At 33.8% G+C, this 20,153-nt stretch overlaps 1 protein-coding gene across 2 annotated transcripts in view; it reads left to right on the top strand.

Moving 5' to 3' along the window:
- The window catches only part of LOC143246530 (uncharacterized), a 77,413-nt gene that overhangs the window by 32,691 nt on the left and 24,569 nt on the right, over window positions 1-20,153 (top strand). For both annotated transcript variants that reach the window (XM_076493392.1, XM_076493391.1), the window contains 12 exons: window positions 621-689; window positions 1,633-1,778; window positions 4,848-4,892; window positions 5,609-5,701; window positions 8,114-8,197; window positions 8,909-9,034; window positions 10,864-11,004; window positions 11,265-11,343; window positions 12,000-12,121; window positions 12,734-12,931; window positions 15,195-15,353; window positions 19,084-19,248. In XM_076493392.1, the coding sequence (XP_076349507.1) occupies window positions 653-689; window positions 1,633-1,778; window positions 4,848-4,892; window positions 5,609-5,701; window positions 8,114-8,197; window positions 8,909-9,034; window positions 10,864-11,004; window positions 11,265-11,343; window positions 12,000-12,121; window positions 12,734-12,931; window positions 15,195-15,353; window positions 19,084-19,248 (1,395 nt within the window). In that variant the 5' untranslated portion in view covers window positions 621-652. The remainder of the gene's footprint in view (window positions 1-620; window positions 690-1,632; window positions 1,779-4,847; window positions 4,893-5,608; window positions 5,702-8,113; window positions 8,198-8,908; window positions 9,035-10,863; window positions 11,005-11,264; window positions 11,344-11,999; window positions 12,122-12,733; window positions 12,932-15,194; window positions 15,354-19,083; window positions 19,249-20,153) is intronic.

Genomic DNA, 20,153 nt, shown 5'->3' with positions numbered 1-20,153 from the left:
TTTTAATAATGTTTGTTGAATAATGTAATGTTGTTGTCATGATTAATTCATGATTAAATAATGTTATGTTTTAATAATGTTTGTTGAATAATGTAATGTTGTTGTCATAATTAAATCATGATTAAGTAATGTTATGTTTTAATAATGTTTGTTGAATAATGTAATGTTGTCATAATTAAATCATGATTAAGTAATGTTATGTTTTAATAATGTTTGTTGAATAATGTAATGTTGTTGTCATAATTAAATCATGATTAAGTAATTTTATGTTTTAATAATGTTTGTTGAATAATGTAATGTTGTTGTCATAATTAAATCATGATTAAGTAATGTTATGTTTTAATAATGTTTGTTGAATAATGTAATGTTGTTGTCATAATTAAATCATGATTAAGTAATGTTATGTTTTAATAATGTTTGTTGAATAATGTAATGTTGTTGTCATAATTAAGTCATGATTAAGTAATGTTATGTTTTAATAATGTTTGCTGAATAATGTAATGTTGTTGTCATAATTAAATCATGATTAAGTAATGTTATGTTTTAATAATGTTTGTTGAATAATGTAATGTTGTTGTCATAATTAAATCATGATTAAATAATGTTGTTATTTTTATTAGGAAATGCTCCAAATATTGAAGTTTCACACAACATGCGAGTATTGAAACTGCCCAGAGAAACCAAAATAGGTAAGCTTATAGCAAAATTAGAGAGGTCAACCATTGTGGTTATGTTAGAACTTTTACTTATTATTGTTGTTTTTAACACACAAAAGTGAAATGCCAATATAGTGAACATTTATGTTGAAAATGTTATTGTTGTTTTGTTTTAACACACAAAAGTGAAATGACAATATAGAAAACGTGTTCCTATAAGACGTCTTATTTATTTTGTTTATTGCTAAATTTATAAAGCCCATTCTTTTGTTTCAAGCCAATGTACTGATTTTAGTAATATCGAACCTTACAAAACATTTGTTTAATGCTATTATGACACAATAATATCGTTAGTAATTTGAGTAAGAATTGTTTATAGGGCTCGTAAGAATTTATTTGTACGTTTCTATTTAAGTAAGCTTCATTTTTTTTCATAGGGGTCAAGGTGAAAGGTTAGAGGCACATCGCAAAAGTTTATGTAATTATGTAGATGCCAGAAACTTCAGAAGCAATATATATATATATATAGTGATAACCTCTTTACTAACGATGGTATTATTCATTCTTTCCATTTAGTTTCATGTTTCAAAGATCAAAAATAGACCAATGATAAAAAGGTATAACAAGTTATGAAGCGTATGGTACAGTGATACACACACTTAAGTATCGTGTTTTCTCACATCAATTGTTAGTCCTGCTATTTTCTAACGTATTATGTTTAATATAATTTTTAAAATTAATGTTGTCAAGTTACGTACTGCAGTGATCACAGTAATAATTTGAAATACAAGTCAAGAACACAAACTTTGACACGAAAAATGTTTTAACTCTATATTATCGAATAATTCATGTCATTTGTGTTTGTATTAGCACGAAATAACGCTTCATTCATTGTTCCTATTTATTTTCAATACACGTGGTTACCTCAATAAAGACTTGAAACCGACGAGTCACGTGAAACCTTACTTTTGTTTAGGAAGCATCGTTTACCGCCTGAAAGGTTACGATTCTGATATCCCTGATATCTTGACTTTCGGAGTTCATGGGTCAGGAGCCGATTTCCTGGAAGTTCGTTCCGCAAGTTTTACCGAGGCGGATGTGATTTTGACGAAAAGGCCTACGGTATAAACTCCTTTTTATTAGGCCTAGATTATCATATAGTTGTCGTAAAAAATAGTTTGATGAATACTTAGATACCCGAAGTGGTAAATCATCTTGGGGTACCAAGGAAGTTAAAATGCTGAACCTACATTGTTATTGTGTTCAAAGATTTTCGATGAACACACAACCATGCAGGATAAGTAACATCAGTTCTAGAAATATTATTGACGGTGTCTACTTGTAAATAGAAATCTTCGTGAAATTATATTTTAATCGAGTGTTTACGGTATGTTTGTTGTATGTTTAATTAATTCTTTCTAACCCTACAACAAATTAGTTTAGTTCAAAATAAACGTAAGTTGTTCCTAATAATTTTGAAGACGCTAGGGCGTTTTTAAAAACAGAAACAAAAGTAGTATTATAATGTAATAAATAACACGAGACTGTCACGTTCAAGCAACGACAAATTAGAAAGAAAAGCATTTGAAATCATGTGTCAGATCAAGTGTTTTTAAGTGCAGTGGCGGATCTATGTTTTGACGTGACTGAAGGGGTGGATCTATGTTTTGATGTGACTGAAACTCTTTCCACAGGTCATTATTAAACCTTTTGAAAAATTATCTCTTTTTTTTTTTTTAGGTTTAAGAATAATTTATTTCATAGTTCATCGGACTAGAGGGGTTGTAACTCCTCACTCCACTCAGTAGGTTCACCAGTTTATAAACTATTCAACTAAACACACAGACATACTGTAAAGTTTGCTGTAATAACATACGAGGTCTGTTCAAAAAATACGCGGACTGTTTGAATTGCGCGGCTCCAGTTGGTTCCAGTGGAATCCGCTTGGTGTCGCTAGGTTCGCACAGATCAGCTGATTACGACGCCATTTCCCGATTGCAGGTATCTTCATCTGTGTATTAGCTACGCGGTTTTAAGTGAAGTGCGATTTTTTCGTTTGGCGGATTTCAGAATGAATGACCTGAAGGAGCAACGACTTGCTGTGAAATCTTCTGTTAAACTTGGAAAATCTGCGACTGAAACTTTTGCTATGCTTAACACGGCTTACGGTGATGTTGCTATGAAGCGTACGGCATGTTTCAAGTGGCATGAACGTTTTAAGGATGGTCGACAGTCCATTGAAGATTGACGTCCTTCCACGTCAACTGACGACCCACACGTCGACAAAATCAACACCCTGGTGCGGGCAAATCGACGTCTGACTGTCAGGGAGCTTGCTGAAGAGTGTGGGATATCAGTTGGATCTTGTTACGAGATTTTGACCGAAAAATTGAAGATGCACCGCGTTGCTGCGAAATTTGTGCCTCAGAACTCGTGCGTTTTTGGCCAAACACTCGATCACTGTTCTTCCCCACCCCCTCCCTACTCACCTGACCTTGCTCCTTGCGATGTTTTCTTGTTCCCCAAACTCAAAAGACCCTTGAAAGGAAGAAGATTTGAGACGATTCCCGAGATTAAGGCAAATGCGACGAAGGAGCTGGAGGACATTACAAAAGAAGCGTACCAGGACTGTTTCAACAAGTGGAAACACCGTTGGGATAAGTGTGTGCGTTGGGGAGGAGAGTAACTTGAAGGGGTCCCAGACCTGTAACTTCTAAATAAAGTACATTTTGTTTTATGACGTCAGTCCGCGTATTTTTTGAACAGCCCTCGTATTTTAGCTGACTAGAATTGCACTATAAAATGTGTGTTCTACTTACTTCCTTTACGAGGTTTGCTTAGGTAACGTTTACAGAAAAGCTATTATTATAAATATATATTTATACAGAATTAACTCTCTATCAACAAGGGTGTTACATGAATGGAAAAGAAGTTAACTTTGGTAAGCGTGATTTCATAGGATAGGGGTAGACATGTCAAGTATTTAAAATACAAATACGTGGGCTTCTTTAAATGTCATCGAACAACATATCTTTGTACAAACATCACCCACATACCGTGAAATTTTATCCCAAGTTATGTATACATGCCCTATAAGCTTTAAAAGTATCAAGTGTATAAGTCTTTCCGCAAACTTCATACTGCAATATAAGTGAAATGCGTCGTTTATCAAAAGCTCAGGCATAAGAAAAATAGGTATAAAAACAGTATATCACTCGTCCGCTGTTCATGAAACACAAGAATAGCCTCTATATATCTACATAATAGGGAAATTAAATGTATGCCTAATAATGTGGTATGATTGATTGTTTGGAACGAAGCACAAAGCAACAGAAAAGACTATCTGTGCTCTGCCCACCACGGTTATTGAAACTAATTTTCTAGAGGTATGAGTCCGCAGACATCCCGCTGTGCCACTGGGGAGCAATAAGATACGAAAGGCTGACTCGGTATATTTTTTAGGCGAAACACAGATAGCCCGATTGTGTGGCTTCGCGCTTAACAACAAGCAAGTAAACAAACTGTATTCGTGATATAACACGAAAATGTTTATGCCCTATCTTGACATGCGCGAAGTCTTTAAAAAAAGGTTTATGCGCACACATATTTATTTCTGTTCAGTTTCTTCTTTTCGAGTGCTTGCTTTGTGATAAATACAGTACGTATATATTACACAGGTCTAAATTGCACACGTGCCACGTTCCATGCGAGGCAGAACGTAATGCTGCCTCACGCGGATAAGTCATGCGCGAGCTGTAAAGCTGTTGACAGCTGGTTCACCTGTCACAAGTTATCAAACTGATTAAGCAACATCACTAAATCAAATGAGTTTTGCAAGCTAAATCTTCATGTCAAAGAAATCGATCTTTTCAAAAAGATGCAATGATTTACAGAAGAGATGTCCTAACGTATTAACATTAATTATTATTTCTCGTAGCAAATTACTGGAAATAAAACATTCGTGCAATACACCGACCGTGCCCGTGAAACAATTATCACAGATACACTTTCGTGAAGAAAACTTGTCGATAGAAGTACAAAAAATGTAAAGGACACCTTTATAGTTGCACGTTCCAGATGTTACTATAACTTAATATAATTATACATTTTATAAGTTTGTCCTAATTTGACGAAGAAAACGTTCTATACACTGCATGATATTAAAATGTGCCTCACGTTTTTTTTTTACAGGAAGACCAATACAGGTTTACAGTGTTCGTTACGGATGGAGTTGAGGTACGTCAGTTTCTATCTCAGTTGCCGTCGTTACACACGTTTGCTGTTAAAATCATTAAAAAACGAATAGCAGTTTGTTTGTACTACCTGGAATACTTCTAGTAAGGTTGGGCACTGTAACTGATACATTTTGTAACATTGTAAACTAGGCATTTCGTATGCGAAAAACTAGTTGACGTCTCAAAGTCAACCTTTTTGTTTGTGCATCGTGCGCTTCAAGTCACACGATTACGTCTAGTTTTGTGTTATCCTCTAATGATGTAAATTATTTGTTAGAATTTCATTCTTGCTCATAAACTCACGTTTTTAATCTCTGGGTTTTGTCAACAAGTTGAAAAGTCACACAAAGTAACCTTCTTTTATGTTAAACAATCTAACCAAGATGAATCAGTAAAACTACTGCTCCAACAACAAATTCGTGGTTCTAATTAACACACCTACGAAAAGACGTTTCTAGTCCTGATTTCTCCAAGCCCGTTCCCCTGGCTGTGGTTTCGCTAGATAGCAGATAGGGACAGTGGGAATCTCGTTAATCCATTCATTAATGGATTTAAATGGCAATTTCATTTAAATACAACATTATTAGCCTAATATTAATAACCTTTCAAGTTGCTCTGGGGCCTATTAGGCCCCACTTTTCGTAGGAGTATTAACCGAGTTTGAGCGACAAGTTTAACAGTAACACAGGTTAACTTTTGTCTACACGTCTTATGTAGACAACTGAAGATGAATCGACGGTCGTCATCACAGACGCCACTAGGATTTTGTCCCCGTTTTTGCAGTACGACTCAGTCATCAAACTATCTGAGGTTAGTTTCAACTTGTTTGCAATTGCACTTTCTCAAACGGTCGTATTAGTGGAATTTGTTGTTTTATTTTTCAAAATAAATACTTATTTGTTTTAGAATTATAAATTAAAAATACAGTATTTAATATCCGGAAAACAACAGTTTAATGTTTTGTTTCATTTTGTAAAGTCTCTGTTCTTACCATTTTATAACAAACTTAGAAAATATTTTTTATGTTAACTTTCATACACGGCAAAAATGGAAGCTATTACCAAAGAAACTGTAATTCATTTATGAAAATGGCCGATGTTTGTTGTTGTTATGCCTTGTTGGCCCGGCATGGCCAAGTGTGTTAAGGCGTTCGACTTGTAATCCGAAGGTCGCGGGTTTGAATTCCGGTCGCACCAAGCATGCGCGCCCTTTCAGCCGTGAGGGCGTTATAATGTTACGGTCAATCCCACTATTCGTTGGTAAAAAAAAGTAGGCCAAGAGTTGGCGGTGGGTGGTTATGACTAGCTGCCTTCCCTCTAGTCTTACACTGCTGAATTAGGGACGGCTAGCGCAGATATCCCTCGAGTAGCTTTGCGCGAAATTCAAAACAAACAAGTTATGCCTTCTTTTTGAAAGAGAGGTCACCACCGTAATGCTAATAGGTACATTACTTCGTATTTACCAATTTATTTTTTAAAGTTGAGTAATTTATCATGTGTTGAAAACTTGCTTTAAAATTCAAGGGATATAATTTCATGTTTTGTATCGTGTGATCTTGGTAGTTTCCAGTGGCGCATTTAACGTCAATGCAATTGGGGAAACGCATCGATGGGCCTTTCATAATGACGAACCCACGAAATAATACAAACAAAAAGTTATATGTCTTGGTGCTCAGATTTCCATTTAATTTTCTATGAGTGTGTCACTTGGTAGTACAACGACAAGTCTATTAACTTACGATGCTAAAACCCAGGGTTCGATCCCTCGAGGTGAACACAATAAATAACTAAAAGAGGTAATGCTCTAAAACAAACAAACAAAGAAGCAAATCTATGAAAGTTAGTGTTTAACAACAAATAGTACAGCGGTATGTCTTCGGATTTACAACGTTAAAATCAGGGGTTCGATTCCGCTTGGTGGGCTCGTCCGATAGCCCGATGTGGCTTTGCTATAAGAAAACACATACACACTTTATAGATAAATATCTTCCATCAGAAAATTTCTATAAGAGAATCAAACATATGTTATGTTTTTGTTATCAGTTAAGAACAAGTTGTTTGTTTGTTTGTTTGTTTATAGTTAAGTACAAAGCTACACAATGGGCTATTTGTGCTCTGCCCATCACAGGTTTCTAGCGGTGCAAGTCCACAGACATACCGCTGAGGGGCAAGAACAACAAAGCTTTACATAATAAATATAACTTATACAGTAAGAACAGGGGGGAAGGTAATACAAGGATTAAAATATAAACATATTTAAATAAATCTATGAGTAAGTTAATTAGAATGTTCATAAAGTTTCACACACATACAACGTACGAAAATGAACATTTCTTGTTTATGTTTTCATATAGCAAAGCCACATAGTGTTATCTGCTGAGCCCACTGAGGGGAATCAAACCCCTGTATTGTAATTGAGTAGACTTGACGCTGTACTAGCGGGGAGGGAGCAACATTCTTCGTATTTTTCATTGAATGTCATCAGAGAAAAGTTTTTTAAATATTTCTGTCTCAAGCACCACATCAGACCAAACGTTTCAATATTATGTTCATTTTATCCCAACAGTGAGTTAACATTAAAAATAAACACAATAAAAAACTGTTTGGGATCGAATCCCGTTATCGAACATGCTTATCTTTTCAACCGTGGGGTACTCTCTGATATACCTGCCAATCCCATTATTCACCAGTAAAAGAGTAGTCCAATAATTTTGGGTGGGTGGTATGGACTAATTGATTTTCTTATAGGTAATCATTTCAAAGATAGGGATGACTAGCGCAGATAGCTCGTGAATAGCTTGGCGTGAAATTCAACAGACGAGCAACGTAAAACTTGTGTGTCTAAAGTCGAACAATAATGTTTCTAGTTTTTACACGCACAGAGACATCCTGTGAATAGCACCTCTACTACCGCAACATTTTATTTTACGCAATCTGTAAAATATAGTGTGAAACTCCACTAAAGTTTCTAAAGTTACGCTGTGTAACTACAACCTGCAATACATTCTGTGAGCCAAGTTTGAGTGTTTCTGGTATGCTCTCCTTAACTTTGTCAAGACGCCAGATTACATATCTGGTTGGTAAGCATTATATGATAGACTTCTTTTAAATAGTTATCAAATTTCCTTTAGTTTCTTACCCCTTACTCTAATTTTAGACACCTACTACTGCATTACTTAAGGTATTCAGTCAGTAATTATTTCATAATTATTAATTCTGGCAGAATACAGCTCAAAATGCTACCATTACTTCTGTAGTGGCTAAAGATAAAGACACGAGCAACCTTCCAGTAAAGTTTGAACTTCGGGTAAGTTATGTTCTTAGTTAAACTGTTAGAGCTAAGCTTCTAAAAACATATTAATTTTATGGAGAGTAGGAACCAGTTTTAGTGTTTGCTGCCTTATCTTGTGGATCATATTGTTTTTAAAATATAAATTACCAGTTGTTAAAGATTTCTTGTGTAGTGTAGTGTAATATCTGTTTTCTTACAGTTCAGGCTTGCTAATATATGGAGAAAATTTAAATTAGACAGGTTTCAGAATGGATGCATATTGTAGCGGCCAGGTGGCAACGGCGATCGATCCGTAGTCTGAGGATTGTGGGTTCGAATCTTCGTTCCATCAAACATGCTCGTCCTTTTAACTGTGGGGACGTTATAATGTGACAGTCAATCCTACTATTCGTTGGTAAAAGAGTAGCCCAAGAGTTGACGGTGGGTAGTGATGACTAGCTGCCTTCCCTCTAGTCTTACAGTGCTAAATGAGGGAGAATTAGCGCAGATAGCCCTCGTATATCTTCGCGCTAAATTCAAAGATATACAAATATATTGTAGTAGCTAACATTTTTAACGTCTTTACCACCAAGAATACTTCTAAAATGTGTATTTTGATATAAAAAAATTTCATTTTTGGACGACGATCACGGAGTAAGACCTAATTTCTTAACTTAATTTAGAAAAGTTAGCTATCAAAATTAGTTTCACTACAAGTGTTAGAAAAAAAACATTCTTTTCTTCTAGGGGTCAGATAAGTTTTCCATAAAGTATGTGTTTGGTCCACGAGGCACAAGTAAAGCCAAAATTGTTCTCATTCAAAATGTCGACTATGAGAAACAAAACCTTTATCGACTTCAAATACTGGCATTGGTAAGTTGTACAGTAACTTAGAACAGAAGCTGGCAGTATTGACAGTTAAAACATAAGTACTTAAGCCAGTAATTAGACTAGAAGCTAATATGTTTTGACCAGTGACTGGAACAGAAGCTGGCAGTATTGACAGTTAAAACATAAGTACTTAAGCCAGTAATTAGACTAGAAGCTAATATGTTTTGACCAGTAACTTGGAACAGAAGCTGGCAGTATTGACAGTTAAAACATAAGTACTTAAGCCAGTAATTAGACTAGAAGCTAATATGTTTTGACCAGTGACTGGAACAGAAGCTGGCAGTATTGACAGTTAAAACATAAGTACTTAAGCCAGTAATTAGACTAGAAGCTAATATGTTTTGACCAGTGACTGGAACAGAAGCTGGCAGTATTGACAGTTAAAACATAAGTACTTAAGCCAGTAATTAGACTAGAAGCTAATATGTTTTGACCAGTGACTGGAACAGAAGCTGGCAGTATTGACAGTTAAAACATAAGTACTTAAGCCAGTAATTAGACTAGAAGCTAATATGTTTTGACCAGTGACTGGAACAGAAGCTGGCAGTATTGACAGTTAAAACATAAGTACTTAAGCCAGTAATTAGACTAGAAGCTAATATGTTTTGACCAGTGACTGGAACAGAAGCTGGCAGTATTGACAGTTAAAACATAAGTACTTAAGCCAGTAATTAGACTAGAAGCTAATATGTTTTGACCAGTGACTGGAACAGAAGTTGGCAGTATTGACAGTTAAAACATAAGTACTTAAGCCAGTAATTAGACTAGAAGCTAATATGTTTTGACCAGTGACTGGAACAGAAGCTGGCAGTATTGACAGTTAAAACATAAGTACTTAAGCCAGTAATTAGACTAGAAGCTAATATGTTTTGACCAGTGACTGGAACAGAAGCTGGCAGTATTGACAGTTAAAACATAAGTACTTAAGCCAGTAATTAGACTAGAAGCTAATATGTTTTGACCAGTGACTAGAACAGAAGCTGGCAGTATTGACAGTTAAAACATAAGTACTTAAGCCAGTAATTAGACTAGAAGCTAATATGTTTTGACCAGTGACTAGAACAGAAGCTGGCAGTATTGACAGTTAAAACATAAGTACTTAAGCCAGTAATTAGACTAGAAGCTAATATGTTTTGACCAGTGACTGGAACAGAAGCTGGCAGTATTGACAGTTAAAACATAAGTACTTAAGCCAGTAATTAGACTAGAAGCTAATATGTTTTGACCAGTGACTGGAACAGATGTTACTAGTATTGACAGTTCTCACTGTTCATATTCACAAGGTTGATAACATACGAGTGTTCAGATTGTACAATTCAGTTGTCAATAATAGGTAAACAATGTGAACATTTTTACTTGAATAAAAAACTGACAATTGCTAACAGTCATCCTTCTGCCTAAAGTTGGACAAACATTAACATTAGCGATATGTAGCCTTGTATGTTAAGGAGAGCTCCTGAGACAAAATACTAACTCCTTGGAAAAGTCAGGTCCTAAAAGTATTGAACATTAATATTGTCAATAAATTGTTTAACTTATAGTTACTAATTCAGAATTCTACTAGTAATTTAGTACGGATACTTATGGATCCAAATAGAGAGTAAATTCACTTTTTTGTTAACGTTCTAATATATGCTGTATTAAGTTGGAAGCCATCATAATGATATGAACTGAAAGATGGCGACTTTAAGAAGGCAGAACAATTAGTTATTGTAATCGTGATTGTTATAATATATGTTGTAAATAAATAACGTTATAATAACAAATAGAACGTTCATCACCGCGTTAGTGATAAATTGTTTCTGTAACAGAATGCCTGGACCAATGAGACAATAGATACAAGAAACATTGCTACGGTAGACATTATAGTGGTTGTAGAAGATGTCCAGGACAGTCCTCCGTTCTTCACCGAACTTCCGAATGTAGTTCGAGTGTCGGAAAGTCTGAAACCGGTAAGTTTTGAAGTTGATACATAAATAAGTAGTGAGAACAACAAGTAATCCGCCAAAATCTTGATCAAAATCATTAATGATTAATATTAATATGAAGAAGAAATTCAGAAGGTACAAAGTTGTCTCAAAAGCCGATTAGTTCAAACTAATTACCAAACGTTTAAACTGTAGTCAATCATCTGAGAAAAGAATGGATTTATTTTATATTTGCCAACTTTCTTGTTCATTCATCTATAAAGTGTTTTTCTTTTGTTAATTAGGGTGACAAAGTTTTACAAATTCGTGCTGAAGATGGAGATTTTGGGGATCAGCGCGCCATCTTGTACAGCTTTCTACCAGGTGAAGTGTGCCGAAAAAACAGATCTCTAGACACATAATATCCTGATATGATAACGTCGCAAATTAAATTATTTGAAATGTTATCTCTGAAATATATGTTTAACTTTTGGTTGAAGGAAAAAAAAACAAAACACCTTGATATCCAGAGTATGCTGACAAGATGAAAAATCTTACATGACGTTGTTTTATAGATTAGCTTCTTAAAATGTTAGTGCAACCTCTGATTGGATGAGACAGTTACTGAATATTTGTTGTGGTAATATTTCTTAACCCGAAGAATCATACAACTCCATTAACAGGTCCTACATTAGTTAACGAAATCCACACGTTACTGGTATTTAATGATAGTCTGAAAACAGTCCTCGGTATTCAATTTTTAACCTTTTGAATTCATTACGTTTGAGATGTCGCTTAGCTTTGTCCTTATAGTAAAGTGCTAACACGTTTCAACAGTAGCATCTGGGCTATGAAACATTACAGTAAAGATAAATTTAGAATATTGAGATATGAAATACAAAATTAGTGTCTCCGACGGCAGACTTGACAGGCCCTCTTGTGGATCTTTCTCTCTCTATTTATATATATATATATATACATAAATATATATATTTAATTTTGATTCAGCCTCTTCGCTACTATATTTAATTTTTTTTTAGACATACCCTGGATTACGTTTTTTACCCTGAATTCTACAACTGGGGATATAACGCTAGCCAAACCGATAAGCGAGTTGAAGCAACAGTACGGAACTGGTCTTCCACTTCTTCTTGGTGTTAGAGTAAGTTCAGAATATAATCGACTTACCGCTATTAAATACTCTCGCTCACAGTTCTCCAAGGTTTCGATAGCATCTTCTAAACACACTTAATAAAAATACAAAAACACTTTTTAGTTAAGCACAGTTAATTAAGGTTTATTAGCACAGCTTGAATGTGCGAAACTGCAGTCCACACAGAGGATAAAACCAATCAAATAACACATTAGACCTCTACGTCAGGGATTCTGTTTTTTCAATTTAACTTTCGATTGTAAAATAAAAGAAATCTTTAACATGTTAATACAATTATTAAACAGTTGGACGGCTGTATAACATCGAATAATAATTTAGTTTTTTTAAATTGTAACTAATATTTTTATTTGTATCTCAGGACGGCTGGTATGGGTGTTAACACTTTTACTGATTAAGCAGAGAACAACGTTTCGACCTTCTTAGATCATCTTCAGGTTAATTTGAAGCTGCTTTTAATTAAATGTTAATTAAAGTGTTAATTTAATTAAGTGTTAATACCCATACCAGCCGTCGTGAGATACATTTTTACTTCAAGTTGGTTTCTCGTCATCACGAATATTTTTATTCGTCAGTTTGAATTATCATTATTTTTTCTTTCAGGCAAGAGAGGTATTTTCGTCTGGAGTTCCCCCAGCGTTCATAGAGGCTGAAGTAGCACTTGTGTTAGTTAACACTGAAAACCATCCACCTAAATTTGCTAACGCTCGTTATGTAGGTTCCATTGAAGAAGGAAGTCCAACACTCACCGCTGTTCGTTGGGAGGGCGCCACTTTCGCTCGAGTGATCGACGAAGATCAGGCGAGTCATCTGCCGGTCATCAGTTTCGTGTGATATTTCATTAGTTCGTTTAATGGCTGAAGATTCTTTGAAATCGAAAAGCAAGATAAAATATTATTGGCGTATTTTTTATTGTTAATTCAGAAATGTGCAAGGTTTATCTTAGTTATAGGACGTTTGGATGCATTTATTATGAGCTTGTAAATTTATGTACGTATGTTAACATGTTTCTTTTTTAAAAATATTTTTATTAACGCCGCAAAAGCATTTACTTTTTCAAATATATTTTAATGAAATTTAAAGAAATTAAACATTTTTTTTTAGAGTAAAAGGACTTCATATCAAATCTCACATTGAAGTTTAACTGTCATATATTTTATTAGATATTTACTTAAGAATATATGATATCAAACTTTAACAAATGTGGTTTTCTTTATAACTGTGTATTTGGCTTTGAAAGGATAGTTTGTGACTAAAAGAATATTTGATTTAAATTTTAAATAATATTGAGTGACTTTCAATGTATACAGGGGTGTCTTTCAAAGAGTATTATGTGACTATTAAATGTTGTTCATGGGTGCCTTTCAAAGGACAATATTAAACAGTTTTCACGGGTATCTTCCAAAGAATAATACGTGACTATTTATATTATTAAATAGCTTTAGTGGGTATCCTTCAAAGGGTAACACGTGACTATTGAATAACTTTCGTGGTTATCTTCCAGAGGGTAATATGTGACTATTAACTAGTTTTCACAGGTACTTTTCAAAGAATACCACTAAATAGTTTTTATGGGTATCTTTCAAAGGGTAATATTAAACAGTTTTATGCGTATGTTTCAATGGGTAATACTAAATAGTTTTCACGGGTGTCTTCCAAAGGGTAACACGTGACTATTAAATAGCTTTAGTGGGTATCTTTTAAAGGGTAATATGTGACTATTAAATAGTTTTCACGGGTATCTTCGAAAGGGTAATACGTGACTATTAAATACCTTTCGTGGGTATCTTTCATAGGGTAATATATGACTATTAAATAGTTTTCATAGGTACTTTTCAAAGGATACTTCTAAATAGCTTTTATGGGTATCTTTTAAATGGTAACATTAAGCAGTTTTATGCGTATCTTTCAAAGGGCAATATTAAACAGTTCCATGGGTATCTTTCAAAGGGCAATATTAAACAGTTTTATGGTTATCTTTCAAAGGGCAATATTAAACGGTTTCATGGGTATTTTTCAAAGGGCAATATTAAACAGTTTTATGGTTATCTTTCAAAGGGCAATATTAAACGGTTTCATGGGTATTTTTCAAAGGGCAATATTAAACAGTGTCGTGGTTATCTTTCAAAGGGCAATATGAAAGTTTCTTGGGTATTTTTCAAAGGGCAATATGAAACAGTTTCATGGGTATTTTTCAAAGGGCAATATGAAACAGTTTCATGGGTATTTTTCAAAGGGCAATATTAAACAGTTCCATGGGTATCTTTCAAAGGGCAATATTATACAGTTTCATGGGTATTTTTCAAAGGGCAATATTAAACAGTTCCATGGGTATCTTTTAAAGGGCAATATCAAACAGTTTCATGGTTATCTTTCAAAGGGCGATATTAAACAGTTTCATGGTTATCTTTCAAAGGGCAATATTAAACAGTTCCATGGGTATCTTTCAAAGGGCAATATTAAACAGTTCCATGGGTATCTTTCAAAGGGCAATATTAAACAGTTCCATGGTTATCTTTCAAAGGGCAATATTAAACAGTTCCATGGTTATCTTTCAAAGGGCAATATTAAACAGTTCCATGGGTATCTTTCAAAGGGCAATATTAAACAGTTCCATGGGTATCTTTCAAAGGGTAATATTAAATAGTTTTTCAATAAGCACATTGTTGTGGAAGGCTATTACGTACTCAAGCGTAACTTTGAATGATAGGCGTAATTAAGTACATATTGAATTTGGAAGGATAGCAAACAGGTTTAGATAAGATTCTGGTTTATAACTGTACTGTACTTACTGAAAATTATAAAGTACCCTTGGTCAAAGGATCATACATTATTATCCCGAAATTACAATATATGTTTATCCAAAACTTTAAAACCATTTTAGCCCCATTTCTTATATTATTAAATGCTTTGACTATAGGCCCTTAATCAACGATAGTTTCATTACTGAGCAGAGACCTAGTTGTTGTTTTAGTGAAAAACTACAGAATCGCACTCTGTCTGACTAGAAATATCCACATTCTCTGCCTGGACTGAAGGATTTAGGTTTTGATTTTGATTATAGGGTAAAAACGGATCTTTCCAGCTGTATCTGGAAGGCGATGCAGGGACCTTCAACGTACAGCCATCTACCGGATCAAACGAAGTAGACTTTTCCATTTTAGTAAAAAATCCGGCTGCTATTGATTATGAAAACAGCGACAGGAAGTATCTGGATTTTCGTGTAAATATAGCTTTTATTTAGCTTTTAAAATTATAATATACTATTTCCATTTGTTAATTTGGCGCCTGATAATAAAAGAGAGTTAATTCAGAACTCCTGATTGAGAGTAAGAATCGTTAATGATTTTTTTTAATTGGATTTTAATAGATTAGGTTATTTTGAAGGCTTAGAAGATATGGAACATACTTAATGGAGAGTTAATTCAGAACTCCTGATTGAGAGTAAGGATCGTTAATGATTTTTTTAAATTGGATTTTTAAAAGATTAGGTTATTTTGAAAGGCTTAGAAGATATGGAATAAACTTAATGGAGAGTTAATTCAGAACTCCTGATTGAGAGTAAGGATCGTTAATGATTTTTTAAATTGGATTTTTAAAAGATTAGGTTATTTTGAAAGGCTTAGAAGATATGGAATAAACTTAATGGAGAGTTAATTCAGAACTCCTGATTGAGAGTAAGGATCGTTAATGATTTTTTAAATTGGATTTTTAAAAGATTAGGTTATTTTGAAAGGCTTAGAAGACATGGAACAAACTTAATGGAGAGTTAATTCAGAACTCCTGATTGAGAGTAAGGATTGTTAATGATTTTTAAAAGATTATGTTAGAAGATATGGAACAAACTTAATGGAGATTTAATTCAGAACTCCTGATTGAGAGTGAGGATCGTTAATGATTTTTTAAATTGGATTTTTAAAAGATTAGGTTATTTTGAAAGGCTTAGAAGACATGGAACAAACTTAATGGAGAGTTAATTCAGAACTCCTGATTGAGAGTAAGGATTGTTAATGATTTTTAAAAGATTATGTTAGAAGATATGGAACAAACTTAATGGAGAGTTAATTCAGAACTCCTGATTGAGAGTAAGGATCGTTAATGATTTTTAAAAGATTAGGTTAGAAGATATGGAACAAACTTAATGGAGATTTAATTCAGAACTCCTGATTGAGAGTAAGGATCGTTAATGATTTTTTTAAATTGGATTTTTAAAAGATTAGGTTATTTTGAAAGGCTTAGAAGACATGGAACAAACTTAATGGAGAGTTAATTCAGAACTTCTGATTGAGAGTAAGGATTGTTAATGATTTTTAAAAGATTATGTTAGAAGATATGGAACAAACTTAATGGAGAGTTAATTCAGAACTCCTGATTGAGAGTAAGGATCGTTAATGATTTTTTAAATTGGATTTTTAAAAGATTAGGTTATTTTGAAAGGCTTAGAAGACATGGAACAAACTTAATGGAGAGTTAATTCAGAACTCCTGATTGAGAGTAAGGATCGTTAATGATTTTTAAAAGATTATGTTAGAAGATATGGAACAAACTTAATGGAGAGTTAATTCAGAACTCCTGATTGAGAGTAAGGATCGTTAATGATTTTTAAAAGATTAGGTTAGAAGATATGGAACAAACTTAATGGAGATTTAATTCAGAACTCCTGATTGAGAGTAAGGATCGTTAATGTTTTTTTAAATTGGATTTTTAAAAGATTAGGTTATTTTGAAAGGCTTAGATGATATGGAATAAACTTAATGGAGAGTTAATTCAGAACTCCTGATTGAGAGTAAGGATCGTTAATGATTTTTTTAAATTGGATTTTTAAAAGATTAGGTTATTTTGAAAGGCTTAGAAGACATGGAACAAACTTAATGGAGAGTTAATTCAGAACTCCTGATTGAGAGTAAGGATCGTTAATGATTTTAAAAAAGATTATGTTAGAAGATATGGAACAAACTTAATGGAGAGTTAATTCAGAACTCCTGATTGAGAGTAAGGATCGTTAATGATTTTTAAAAGATTAGGTTAGAAGATATGGAACAAACTTAATGGAGATTTAATTCAGAACTCCTGATTGAGAGAAAGGATCGTTAATGTTTTTTTAAATTGGATTTTTAAAAGATTAGGTTATTTGGAAAGGCTTAGAAGATATGGAATAAACTTAATGGAGAGTTAATTCAGAACTCCTGATTGAGAGTAAGGATCGTTAATGATTTTTTAAATTGAATTTTTAAAAGATTAGGTTATTTTGAAAGGCTTAGAGGACATGGAACAAACTTAATGGAGAGTTAATTCAGAACTCCTGATTGAGAGTAAGGATTGTTAATGATTTTTAAAAGATTATGTTAGAAGATATGGAACAAACTTAATGGAGAGTTAATTCAGAACTCCTGATTGAGAGTAAGGATCGTTAATGATTTTTAAAAGATTATGTTAGAAGATATGGAACAAACTTAATGGAGATTTAATTCAGAACTCCTGATTGAGAGTAAGGATCGTTAATGATTTTTAAAAGATTAGGTTAGAAGATATGGAACAAACTTAATGCTTCATGGAAAATAAATGTTTCCTCAGAATTTGAAAAAAAACAAACAAACATGCTCATAGGAACGGTACAGTTTTATTTGTCGAAATAGTTGTTTTTACATTAATAATTAACAGCTACTTATAATAAAGCCCATTAAACCCGTTTAACATCTTTATCAGGCAGTTTAAACATCCGTGAAATTTAGGTTTAGGAAGTTAAGAATATTTCTCTCCAATCGAAATGTTGCAACTTGAAAGTTTTGAATCTTATGTTAACTTTCTGCTAATTCTGACTCAAACTTCATCACACGATATTAATGAAGTCGTTATACCTGTTTGATATAAATAATAATATAAAAGGTACTAATTAGATCAGTTTCTGGTTTATAACTTACACTTCTGTTGTTTTATTTCCTTCACTTGATTACGCTTATAAGTGGTTTCAAACTTAACGTGATAACATTTCATCTCAGTGCTCTAACTCAGTTGGCTGTTATCACTATTACAAGTTAAAAATAGTAATACATCTGAGAATAATTTCCATTATTAGTAGTACACACCAATATCCACACCTGACTGACAAAACGAGTGCAACAAAGTTTCAGAATACTTTTAGTTGCTTCTCTGTGTCAGTTATCAGTAAGAGAGAAGCTGAAGACAGTGACGGTGGAAAGCCTTTTTTTTACAACTGCTGACATTACGTGTGAATATTTCCAAATAAAAACTGGTTTCTGGAACACTGAGTTTTGGAAAGAAAGAAAACATAACATGTTATTTTTCTGATTAGCTTATGTTTGTTTTATTGTGAGACTGTCACGTTGTGATGTGTTTAATTCTGTGAATGGTCTTGACATCACTATTATCGTTATGTTGCTTAGCAACGCTTCCTGTTCAGAAATAGCCATTCCATCTTAAAGTAATATCAGCTGTAAAGATGCGTTTTCAGTTGACAAAAATGAACCCAGCACTTTTCACAGTTGATAACTATAGAAATCGTATATTTGCTCTGCTGGTTTGATATAATCCATGTTTTATGTTACAGGTGATTAAATAGATTGTATTAACTTAATATCTTTCAATTACGCATTTAATGATAATGCAAATTAAACAAAACATGGTACATTATTTATTATTATATGTTTAATAATTTATTTACTAATATACCCAGTGGTACAGCGGTATGTCTGCGGATTCCCACTGTTAGAAATCCGGTTGTGATACCGGTGGTTGACAGAGCACAGATAACCCATAATGTAGCTTTGTGCTAAATGACAAACGAACAATAATTTACTTACGATTTGAAGCGTTTGTGTGTGTGTGTGTATCGTAACATTATGGTAAAAAAGTGTTATTCTATTAAGCACATTCCTAGTTATGTGAACAAGAACTTACCAATTTACTTAGTCCTAATTTTGTGCTTATTTCAGATTCTGGTTCGTGAGACTCAGGCAACAGTTCCTCTATCAGCCACAGCTGAGATCAGAGTGAACATCCTTGATGCTAATGACAACATTCCTCAGTTTAATAACATCCGTTACGAAGCTTCGATATCTGAGAATGCTGAGCCTGGTACATTAGTGACAAAAGTAGTGGTCAGTTGTTTTTTTCCTTCATAACAAGTTCATTCGTTTATTTGTTTCAAGATTTCACGTAAGGTTATAAATGTTATCTACAAGTAATAGTTCCTAATTTTGAAGAGATAGGAAAGTAACTAATAAACAGCACTGGTCACCAGTTCTTCCCTGAAAGTGCTTGGCACGTTAGCTACTGAGAGGTGCCGCTACCAGTAGATATATTAGCGACACCTGGTGATGTTGAATTTGCTAAAACCAGAGTGAAGTTAATTCGGGATAACAAGCCAGTGCAAGGATTTGAATAAGTAAATAAAGTATTCCATATTTTAGATACCATAATCCTTAGGAAGCCAAGTTCTCAAAAGACAACTTCCAGTGTTTTAATAATATCACTTGTTCAAAATTCCTGTAACAAAATTTAAAGTGAAGCTCTATTGAAGAGTTAGTGTTTACGGTGATTGAATATTTTAGGGTTGGACAAATGTGTTTAGACAGCAAGAAACAACAAAACACGAGTAACATTTTAAATCACTTTCTATCAAAGGTGAAAATCTCTCCATAGGCTAAGCACCAAGTACAATCGTATATATATGTATAATAAAATATACACTGTTTTGATTTGGCGCGCATGTTCATACTAACCTGTATGGTCTTAGATCTTTTGTGGTTAATTAAATTAAAATAATTTTGGGGCCCGGCATGGCCAGGTGGGTTAAGGCGTTTGACTCGTAATCCGAGGGTGGCAGGTTCGAATCCTCGTCACACCAAACATGCTCGCTCAATCAGCCATGGGGGTTATAATGTGACGGTCAATCCCACTATCCGTTGGTAAAAGAGTAGTCCAAGAGTTGGCGGTGGGTGGTGATGACTAGCTGCTAGGGACGGCTAGCGCAGATAGCCCTCGTGTAGCTTTGCACGAAATT

This window comes from Tachypleus tridentatus, chromosome 3 (assembly GCF_004210375.1).
Source record: "Tachypleus tridentatus isolate NWPU-2018 chromosome 3, ASM421037v1, whole genome shotgun sequence".
NCBI lineage: Eukaryota > Metazoa > Arthropoda > Merostomata > Xiphosura > Limulidae > Tachypleus > Tachypleus tridentatus.
Note: the sequence above shows the minus strand (reverse complement) of the source record. Positions and strands in the feature narration are given on the sequence as shown.